Source organism: Mustela nivalis, assembly GCF_964662115.1.
Source record: "Mustela nivalis genome assembly, chromosome: 13".
NCBI classification, from domain to species: Eukaryota; Metazoa; Chordata; class Mammalia; order Carnivora; family Mustelidae; genus Mustela; species Mustela nivalis.
This window is the reverse complement of record NC_139032.1, coordinates 38,033,370-38,044,763: the sequence shown is the minus strand read 5'-3', so window position 1 is coordinate 38,044,763 and position 11,394 is coordinate 38,033,370. Positions and strand designations below refer to the sequence as shown.

At 40.6% G+C, this 11,394-nt stretch overlaps 1 protein-coding gene across 2 annotated transcripts; it reads right to left on the bottom strand.

Moving 5' to 3' along the window:
- Positions 1-502: 502 nt before the first annotated feature.
- On the bottom strand, positions 503-7,864 carry LOC309846158 (endogenous retrovirus group K member 13-1 Env polyprotein-like). 2 transcript variants are annotated; one of them, XM_082694962.1, is made up of 2 exons: positions 7,755-7,864; positions 503-2,686 (listed from the first exon to the last, which is right to left on the bottom strand). In XM_082694962.1, the coding sequence occupies exon 2, from the start codon at positions 2,393-2,395 to the stop codon at positions 1,460-1,462; it is 936 nt and encodes a 311-aa protein (XP_082551088.1). In that variant the 5' UTR covers positions 2,396-2,686; positions 7,755-7,864; the 3' UTR covers positions 503-1,459. The 2 variants fall into 2 exon arrangements, with proteins under 2 accessions (XP_082551088.1, XP_082551089.1); XM_082694963.1 differs by having other exon boundaries at positions 503-2,196.
- Between the last annotated feature and the right edge of the window lie 3,530 nt (positions 7,865-11,394).

Genomic DNA, 11,394 nt, shown 5'->3' with positions numbered 1-11,394 from the left:
TTTGGTAAATTTTCAGAGAGGTCATTCCAAATTACGTGTTACATTGTGCAAATTTGACTGAAGTATTTTTTCTAGAAACAAGTGTAGGTCACTGTATTAAAAGTTCTGAATATTTAGATACACAGGAACAAAATTGAGGAATTGCATAAAACATGAGGATGGTTTTGACTGCCCTAAGCTATGATAATGGGTTTCCTGCCAAGTGTATAAAAAAAAAATCAGTAAGAAATGCTTTGGTAACACCAAAGGACTTACTAGGAAGTTATGACTTGATATACCCTTTGAAGATTTATATGTAATGCTCTTGCCCTTTGTAAGAGCCCAACTAATTTTTTAATGGTATCTCATTTCCTGTAGCATTTTTCTGTACCCAGCATATCTGAAACAATATATTTAACTGGACAGCTGGTATTTAATATAAGCAAAAAATCATAGAAAAAACTAACATTTTTTTCATTTGCACAATAGTGCTGAGTGTTAAAAATAGACAAATACACTCTACCTTGGTTAGCTAAGCATTGGTTTTTAATATAATTACACACCCATATACATATTTACATACACATAAATGTAAATTGAGAACCCTGACAAATATAAATTATTGAAATTCACATTGGAGATTGGAGAGTTCTGGACAGAATAATATATTGGTGGAGACATAGGTTTTTATGACTTCCAAGGAATATAATTAGTTTATTTACCCAATTCAGGTTGGCAAGGATATTAAACCGGTCACCTTCCTACATCAGCAAGGGAGTGAATAGATCTAGAGAAAAGTATTATCATATCCTCAATTAGTCTTTATAATACATCGTATACAATGTATGATACTCAATAAAAAATAACAGAGCATTAGGGAAAAAAAATAATAAAGTTGACCAAGCTAGTAAAACAGAAACAAAACTACCAGATAGCTAGAAAATGATAATGTGAAATAAAGGTATATAAATAAGTATAATTACTATGCTAAGGAATTTAATATAGTATCGCCATCCAGCGGCGATAATAAGGACCCCTGTCCGGTTGGGTTTCAAAAAAGCCCTTTATTTCATATGGCCATCACTTATATAGGGGAGCTAAGCCAATCAGCATAGACAGCGATATGCATCCACCAATCTTAAGCTTGTTACCAAGTACCCACAGCATAGCAATAGTTCAACAGCCAATAGGTAGTACTTCCTGTTTACGATCAGTCACTCTAGACACACCTTCTGGCAAATCGCCAGGTGCCATTTTGCAAAGCTCTGTGGTTGATGGATCTCTGGGCCCCTGGAGCATCTGCCCTCGACAGTTCCCCCTTTTTGTTTTATGGTAGAAGGAAAGACTCAGCAGGGGTCGTGCCTGTCTTAGGTTGTCGCAAGGCCAAGAATATCCTTACCCGTTATTGGATCATGATGCTTATAGGATCATGTCCTGTCTTAGGTTGGTATATTCTGCCTGCAATCTTACCCGTTTTTGACTACCGATCTAGCATACTGAGCCATACCTGGGGCGACTGTCCGGACTCGATGGATAACAGAGCTTGTTTGATGGCAATCGTGTCTCTTTTATGAATCCTCATCATGGGGCAAATGCACCATAAGCAACACACCACAGCGAATATCAGCAATCCACCCATGGATATGAACCCAAACCATTGCTTCCCCCATCCTACAACAGTTTTCATAAAGTCAACAAATTGAGATACTGAAGATACTTCTACCATACTGGCATTAACATTAACAATATTAGCACGAAGCCGTATTGTCAGATTCTCGAATCTGGCACTCCAGTTGCCTGTAAGCATCTTGGATAGTTCCCTGGAATAATTAGCTGCTCTAGTGAGGTTATCATATGCAACTGGAGTAATGCAGAGTCCAGTATCTGAATGAAGGCATCCTACAGTCAGTAGTTGTATTACAATGTCCATTTGTTCTTGTAGCAAGTCAATCTGCTGATTAGCAAAAAGAATACCCGCAGCAAGATGATCATTAATTTCACTCTGGGTTTGTAGAGCTTCTGTGGTATTCGTAGACGGTTGATTAATCTCCTTTGCTGTAGGAATAGCAACGGCAAGTGCAGTAGCAGTGGCAGCGGCGGCTGCAGCGGAGGCGGCAACAGCTGTCACCACGGTAGCGGTGATAGTAAAGTCTCTTTTATGTCTCAGCAAAACTGGAAAGTCTCCCTCTGGGACAGAGACGGGCATAGGCAAAAACACTGGAATACGCATTATCATAGTAAATGAAAAGCCTGTAGCATTCCAACATTGTGTAAGGAAGCAAGTGTTCAACGTACAGTTCAACTTATTAGAAATGGTTGTACTGTTACTGACAAGAAACATAAAAGGGGGGCGAATACAAACAGGAGTAGGCAAAAACGTGATATTTTTAGAACAAGTTTGCACTTCAACACTCATTTCAAACGTTTGGGAAAAGTTGTGCTTTTAAGAGGAGTTACATAATAAATTAGTAGTTAAGAGTGCAAAGTAAGTAGCAGAGGAAGACGTTAAAGGGAGTGGATAGGGCCAGGCTTTAACAATGGCCCAAAGGGTCTGTCCTGATGTCATGGTCAGGAGTGCATGGATCAAGATCAATCGGATTATCGTCACCATGGCTGTCGTCCTTTTGGGCTTCTGCCTCTTTTGGTGCCGAGTGTAAGACTAGCTTGACTAGCCATTCAGGGACCCAAATAGGGAATGGAGCATTCTCTGGAAAGACACAAACAGAGCCTTGGCTCCAGATTAGCACTTGGTCTGGGCCCTTCCATTGACCCGACAGAAGGTACCTCCAAAGAACCTTAGGTTGAAAATTGCCTAGTGTGCACCAATGTCTTTTGGCGGCAGTACGCTGGTTTTTATCCACATTCAAGAAATTTAAAATGTAGAGGATAGTGGATAGTTTGTCTCTTGGGGATTGGAATGTATCTCCTATTCCCCCTTTTTGTTTAAATAAGGTATTTTTAATAGTTAGGTGGGCATGTTCCACTATGCTTTGACCCTGGGGATCGTAGGGGATACCAGTGACATGAGTGATTCCAAATGTAGCACAAAATTGTTTAAATGTAGTAGAGGTATATCCAGGGCCACTGTCTGTTTTTAATTGTTTTGGTATCCCTAGAACAGAGAACGAATGCAAACAATGTGCGATAACATCTTTAGTTTTTTCTCCAGAAAGCAAGGAGGCCATAATAAATCCAGAGAAAGTGTCAATGGAAACATGAACATATTTTAAGAGTCCGAATTCGGACATATGTGTTACGTCCATTTGCCATCTGTGTTTAGGGAGTAATCCCTTTGGATTGACTCCCAAAGAAGGCTGAGAGAGTAAGGAGACACAGTGTAAGGCACATAACTAGAGGTGCCTCCACAGGGTGCGGCCCAGAATAAAGATGGCACCGGCTTGCCGTCTCTTCTGGCCAACAAGGCGCCAATTTCACAGTTTCGGTTCCTGAAACCTATGGCACTTCCTCCTCTCGCCCCACACGCCTTACCCAGCAACTGCTACTTGGCATAATCTTATTGGCTCTTCCCCCTCTGTCCTCACTTCCCTTCTGCTGCTCTATATAAGGTGTGCCCCCACACAATAAAGTGAGATCCTGCTTCGACAGATCCCCCGCGCCCGGTGTCTTCTGTGGGTGCGTTCTGGGTTCGCGACACTCGCCATCCCGCTCAGCCCCAAGGAGAGGCCTCCGGCTGGCCCAGGCGCCTCCTCCCCTCGGCGGGGAGCCCAACAACACAGCGTTCACAGGATTTAACTATATTGCGAACTACAGCTTTAGTAAGTTTGAATTTTAATTTTAAGGTAGAAGCGTTCACATGACATTTCTCATGAAAGGTTTTTGCTGCTTCTATAAAGTTAAATATATGTGGATCTTTAGTAGCAGAATCGACCAGGGCATTTCCCAATGAGAGGGGCCCAGGTAAGTTAGAATGTGCTCTTAAATGCCCTATAAAAAAAAGGATGCTTTCTGTTCCAAATAAGAACTTATAATGCTCTTAAGTAGGTATGTACAGAAGAGCTAGTAGATATAGTTCCTGCTGTTTCTAACAGAGGTAGTGCATATACTACATATTTACTATCAGAAAATAAATTGAATGGGCAAAAGGAGAATGCCTTGAAGAAAGACCTCAGTGATTGTTAATAATTCCACATGTTGAGCAGAGGTACTGGGAAACAAAAATGTATTAATTTTCCCATCTGCCATAAAGGCGCCAGTTCCATTATTGGAACCATCAGAAAACACCACAGGGGAGTTATCAATAGGTTTTTGACTGGTTATCCTTGGGAAAATTATTGGATGTTCTTTCCAGAATTGTAATAAAGGGTGGGAGGGATAATGATTGTCAAATTTAGCAGTAGTACTAGTCATGAAAATGGCCCAATTAGAGGAGGAGTTACTCAAGAATTGAAGTTGGGCAGGGGTGTAGGGTGTGATGATCAACGCGGGTGACGTCCCAAAGGAAATGGTGGCTATTTTGATGACTTTCAGAATTAGTTCAGCTATGGCCTCTGGGTAGCTACTCAAAACCTTAGCTGGGGAGTGAGCACAAGGACCCATAGCAATGGTCCTTCTTGCCTAATTGAACCTTTTCCGTGGCGATATGTAACCCTCTATATTCCAAGAGAATAGTTAATTCTTCATAAAGAGCCTTGAGTATATCACCATCAGGATGGGCAAGTAAAACATCATCCATATAATGATATATTATTAGATTGGGGTTTTGTTCCTGAAGCGGTTTGATGTTCATCCATACAAAGATTTGGCAGATAGTAAGTAGGACTATTGGTCATGCCCTGTGGTAACACAGTCCATTCATATCTTTGATCTGGGTGGGCCTGATTGATAGATGGGACTGTGAAGGAAAATCTAAAGGTATCTTCAGGATGTAGGGGAATAGAGAAGAAGCAGTCCTTTATGTCTATAATGATGGTTGGCCAATTTTTTGGTAGGGTGGTCAGTAATGGTAAGCCTAACTGTATAGGTCCCATGGGTTTTATGGTAGCATTTATCGCTCTAAGGTCATGTAGTAGTCTCCATTTTCCAGATTTCTTTTTGATGATAAATATGGGTGTATTAAAAGGAGACGTGGATGGTCTTATATGTCCTGCAGCTAATTGTTCCAAGACTAGTTGCTGGGCCGCTTGTAATTTTTCTCGAGAGAGGGGCCACTGAGGAACCCAGACAGGTTTATTGGATATTCAAGTTAATTTTATATAGTCAGTGGCCCCTAATGAAAACCCAGACCCGTCCGGTTCTCCTTTTTCTGGGGTTCAATCCGGTTGGTGATTCCTTGTTGATTATTCTCTAAACCTTTTCCCCAGATGTGTCCCTGAGCAAGCATAATTGTATTAGCTTGCAGGCTGCTAAATGGTATGTACGATGTTAATTTTAGATCCATGCCTTCCATGACATCTCTACCCCATAAGTTTGCAGGCAAGTGATCTAATATATATGGTTGAACTAAACCTTGGTGTCCTTCATCATCTCTCCAATTTAGTAAAGTAGCACTCCTATCAGGATTAGAGGCAATACCTAAGCCACGCAAAGCTTGGCCAGCCTTTTGTATTGGCCATGCTTTTGGCCAATCTGCCCTTTTGATAATACTCTTATCTGCACCTGTGTCTAAGAGCCCTGTGAATGCTTTACCATTAATATGTAAAACGGTCATTGGTCTTTCTCTTAGATTTAGCATAAGAAAGGCACATGGAGTCCCAGTAGATCCTAGGCCTTGATTACCTCTCTCTTTATTGCTGGCCGGGAAATGTGAATGATGGCTGGGCAGAATTAGCAATTGCGCTATGCGGTCTCTAGGGGAAATAGAAACAATACCCCATGGGGATATGGCAAGAATTTTAATCTCACCTGTAAAGTTAGGATCAATGACTCCGGGTGTAATTTGTAATCCTTTCAGTGCGCTAGAACTTCTACCCAGTAGTAATCCTACAGTTCCCTCGGGTAGTGGTCCACAGACAGTAGTAGGGATTGGCTGAACTCCCATATCGGGAGTTAATATTGCTCTGGCCAAGGCACAGAGATCCAGTCCTGCGCTTCCTTTTGTTGCTCTACGGAGCTGGAAAGGGGATAGTAGCTCTGAGGGATTGTCTGCATGGCCCCGTATATTTGTGGGCCCCGGGACTGTGGGCCCTGTTTTCTGTTTTTTGGCAGGGGATTCCCTTGGATATCTTGGGTGGATCTGCAGTCGCTAGCCCAGTGATTTCCCTTTTTGCATCGAGGACATAGGCCAGGTTTTTTATTGACCTGAGGACAGTCCCATTTTTTAATGACCTGGTTTATTACATTGGAAGCAGAGACCAGGGGATTTGGTAACCTTTGTACGAGTAAAATTAGTGTAAGCCTCTGCCATGACATTAGCTTGGATAACTGATTCGTTTATGTCTCTACAGGCCTTTAAATAGGAGGCTAGGTCTTTGTTTTTCCAGGGTCGTATTGCTTCTTTGCACCATTTATTGGCTTGCTCATAGGCTAATTGCTTGACCAGAGGCAAAGCCTAATCAACATCCCCCAAAATTCTAGATGCCATTTAGATAAGTCTATCTACAAAATCTGCATATGGTTCATTATTTCCCTGGATAACTTTTGACAATTGACCTTGTAAATCACCTGTGCCTTGTATGGTTTTCCACGCCCTAGCAGCAGCAGTAGCAATTTGCAAATACACTGCAGGTGGAAAATTGATCTGATTTTGATTTCCTGAAAACTGTCCTGTACCAGTCAGCATTTCTAAATTCCAAGCTCCATTCCCAGCTCCCGCATTACGGCAAGCAGTTTCCGTACAGTTATCCTGATTTGCTATTTTCCACATAAGATATTTCCCTCCAGACAAGCAAGCTCGCGCTATATTACTCCAGTCTAAAGGTGTTAGGTTTTGTTCTGCGAGAGTCTTGAGTAAGGTAATAGTATAAGCAGCCTGAGGGCCATAAGACATGACTGCCTCTTTTAGCTGTTTTACTTGTTTAATATCTAATGGCTGATGCATGAGATTCCCTTGCTGATCTTGAAAGACTGGTAGAGCTAAGCCTAACTGTTGTCCTATTGAATTCCAATCAGTGACGTCATGTCTATCATGCGAGCAGGCTCCTGGGCAGCTACAATTTATTTCAGGATTATAAGGTGGGGGAGCTGAAGGCTGCAACAGCTCACAAGATAAGTTGTTTAATTTTTTTTGCTAATTCATCCCTTGAAAGCTCTTCTTCCTCTTCTGAAGAGGCCCCTATAGTTGAGGCCTTCAATCGTTCCTCTTTTACTTCCTCCAAGACCTGTTCCCCTGCTTGTAGGCTTTCTTTTATAATCTCAGGGGGTTTGGGGCTAAGCAAACAGGATTGTATGAGAGCCCTTATAGCGAGTGTGCCAGATGGAAGGGGTTTCTCTTTATCAACCTTCCTAAGATCCTCCCCTAAATGTTCCCATTATGGAATGTTTAATAATCCTTCATCTAGGAACCAAGGGCTGACTCCTTCTACTGTGCGCAAGAACGCCCGAGCAGTTTTCATTTTCAAAGGAGTTCCATTTGCTTTTAGCAACTCCTGCAGAGCCCCTTCCATATGTATTCTTGAGACCTCTGAACCCATAGTATATCACAAATAAATAGTCAAGAAGCAAAGAAAAGACTAGTCTGCTATCGTCACTAAAACAGTGAGCTTTCTCAAGATCATCACTAACACCAGTGAGCTTATGTTGCAATCGTCACTATAATCAGTGAACTTTCATAAAACTTCTCTGGCCAGAATTTTCTTCTAAATAAATTTGTCACTTACCTCAGTGCACTGTTAGAAACAGAAAGGGAGCTCCCCGTATGGGCCACCATTTATCGCCATCCAACAGCGATAATAACGACCCTCCATCCGGTTGGGTTTCAAAAAAGCCCTTTATTTCATATGGCCATCGCTTATATAGGGGAGCTAAGCCAATCAGCATAGACAGCGATATGCATCCACCAATCTTAAGCTTGTTACCAAGTACCCACAGCATAGCAATAGTTCAACAGCCAATAGGTAGTACTTCCTGTTTACAATCAGTCACTCTAGACACACCTTCTGGCAAATCGCCAGGCGCCATTTTGCAAAGCTCTGCAGTTGACGGATCTCCGGGCCCCTAGTGCATCTGCCCTCGACAATATAGAAAGCTTTTACCAGATTATAGGAAGCTATAAACAAGATTCAGAATAAAATGTCTTCTGCAGATTAGACATTGATTAAAATAGAATTTATAAACTTTAGGATATGTCAGAAAAATATCCAAATGAATATTTTCAAATTTTGAATGAGAGAAGTTGGAATAAACTGGAGAAAAGAACATCAGAGACACATGTGGCAGTCAAATATCAATATGTAATTCCACTGGCCAAGAATGCTAGTGCTCTCGTGCCCTGACATTGGGATAAATATCTTGATTAATCCATCTGAATACGCCTGGCTTTTGTTCCTTAGTTTTGTTGTTGTTGTTGTTTTGTTTGTTTGTTTTTTGTCTTGGGCTTGTTAGGCAAAATTAATCTGTACTTAACCTAGGAATACTTGACTTGGTACTTGTGATAGGTTGAATAATATCTCCCCAAAGATGTCCCTATCTTAATCTCAGGAACCTGAGAATATGTCATCTTACATTTTGAAGAAACTTTGGAGATATGAATAAGTTAGTGATCTTATGATGAACGATTAACCAGGAGTTTTCAGCTGGATTCAATGTAGGGGAGGTCAGAGAAGAGAGAAATGCTACACTCTGGCTTGAAGATGAAGGAAGGGTCCATAAATCAAGGAACGTAGATAATATCTAGAAGCTGGAAAAGGCATGAAAACAGATTCTCCCTAGAGCCTGAGGAAGAAAAGTAACCCTGCAAACCCAATTTGAACTTTGATTGCCAGAATGCAGAGAATAAATGTTTTTAAGTAGCTAAGTTTATACTAATTTGTTACAACAGAAACTAGAAAATAATATAGACCAATAGCAGTAATTAACAAGATTTAACAGTTGTTTCTTTTGTAGGTAGGGTATAAGTGTAATCCATATTAAAATGTGTTATGAAAAGATGGGTGTGTGAGTGTTCAGGCATGAAATAACTCAACTACAGTTTTCTTGCTTAGCATTCATTTCTACCCTCTTCTACCTTGTTTTCCTAATTTTAGAAGCCAGAAGCTAAAACATGACTTCCATGGGACTCCTTGTAACCAGAGGTCGTTAGAGTGAACAACCATACTAGTTTGTGAGAGATTATTCCAGTTCAGCACTGAAAATATCATATCCAGGAAACCCTTCAATCCTAAGCAAACCTGTAAGGCTACATCATAGCTTTCATGGCTCTAGGTACTATTCACCTTTGGGAACATATTTTTCCAGAAAAAAAAATAACTAAATCACTAAATAAAAATATATGAATTTACAACTGTATTGGTATTTAAAAAAGAACATGCTTCATTCATTATTATATATTTGTGTTATTATATTAATATTTTTCCTATTTTAAAAGAAATTAACATTAAAACATTTCTCTTCTACTTTAGCTGCTCCTTTTTCCTACTAGAGTTTAGAAATAATAGAGCTACAGCATCCCACCAGTACAAGGGAGAAAGGTCAACAAAATTTCAAAAACTATGGCTTGACTTCCTTTAGCTCCTGAAATAATTCCATTAACCACTCACCAGGCATCTTGTTTAGTGGTGGTAGGGGGGAATTATAATCATCGGTTTTGTGCTCCTTACAGCCACCACATCCCTAAAGGCTGCATCCATTTATTCACAATGTAAGAAAATTACATACATTAAGTCAAGCCATAAGCATGGTAGTTTAATGACAAAAGTCATGTTAGAGTGAAATTAATTAATTATATGTTAACATGTGCCAAAGAAAGGCTACTATAAACTACTTATGATATTATTTTCTACCTAAAGATAGAAAATATCCCCCCAAATAAAAAATATTCCATTCTTCTTTCAAATAAATAAAGCTGTTAAAAGTTTTTCAATGGGTAAATTCCAGTAAGATTGAATTATGATCAAAGTAACACACATCTTAAGAACCTTCTAAATCCAGAAATTAAGTTACTGTGCTTACTGTTATCTGTTAAGGCACAGAACAGAAAAAAAGATAAAGAGGTGCAAAAGGATAAGATAATGAGAGGAAATTAGAAATCTATGTGAAAATGAAAGTGGAAAAGGTAAAATGAGAAATGTCTGGGGAGGTAATAAAAATCAAAGACCTGGCTCTGTTTGTGAAGAAACAGGCTCTATATCCCTATTCATTATTTATGTCCTAAAATACCTGAGAGTCTTCAATATGCCCATGACAGCAAAATGAGTTTTGATGTCAATTATTTGATGACTTTGAAAGGTTATTTTGTGTAAAACAGAACATTTATTTATAATTACATACATTGTGTTCCTCCAGCATGCCGAGTGCTTCCTGGTATTGAGGACAAGGCCAATGTCTTTTTAAATTTTCTTTTGGGGGAATGGATGATAAGATGGTTGGAGAGTAGGGGACCTCATTTTATCTGGTACTTTGAATTTAGTTTGATAACTATCAAATCATTCTGAACCAATGAATTCAATTTTTTTTAAAGATTTTATTTTTATATATTTGACAGACAAAGATCACAAGTAGGCAGAGAGGCAGGCAGAGAGAGAGGAGGAAGCAGGCTCCCTGCCTGGGCAGAGAGCCTGATGCGGGGCTCGATCCCAGGACCCCAGGATCATGACCTGAGCTGAAGGCAGAGGCTTTAACCCACTGAGCCACCCAGGCGCCCGTGAATTCAAATTTTGATGTAAAAAAATAATATCTGGAGCTCTATGAGTAGAAAAACAATCACTTTTTGCAAGGCAGGATGTGTGGAGAAGTAATTTTGAGGAGATATATCAGAGAATAAATGACAAGGGGAGGGTTCCTCAGTAAACTGGCAACCAGAAGTGATATAGCACTGGAAGGCAAATCAGAGCCCTTAGAAATCTGCTCCAGTGAGAGACGTCCCTGCCTGAAAGGTGCTTAGATGGTGAAACAGGGAAGAATTCTAGGCAGGATAGTGTGGTCCCAGAACTCCTGGAGTTACTGAAAGAAGAAGGGTGCCTGAACTGGTAGAGTTCCCAAACATTGGAGCAGGAAAACTGGCTCCAGTCAGCAAGACTGGAGCAGCGGTGGCACTTCAGTTCACCATAAACTGTGAGTCACACCCAGAGAGAGTACTGCTTTCCATGCAGAGATGCTGCAAAAGACAAGAAAACAGCGACCCTCTGTTTTCCCCTGGGTGGGGTGTAGGGGGTGCAGGCTCCATCTGGCACCTGCTTTATGTGCCAGGGCCTAACAAAATGCAGACACTCAGGACTCTACACCTTCCCCAGGGTGGGGGTGAGGGGTACTTAATGGTGCTCATTGCATGAGTCTACAGAGTTTGACACACACAAAAGTAAA

Bases quoted from the DNA above. Each gene is read 5' to 3' on its own strand.
- LOC309846158 (XM_082694962.1), bottom strand. From the start codon at position 2,395: ATGAGTGTTGAAGTGCAAACTTGTTCTAAAAATATCACGTTTTTGCCT.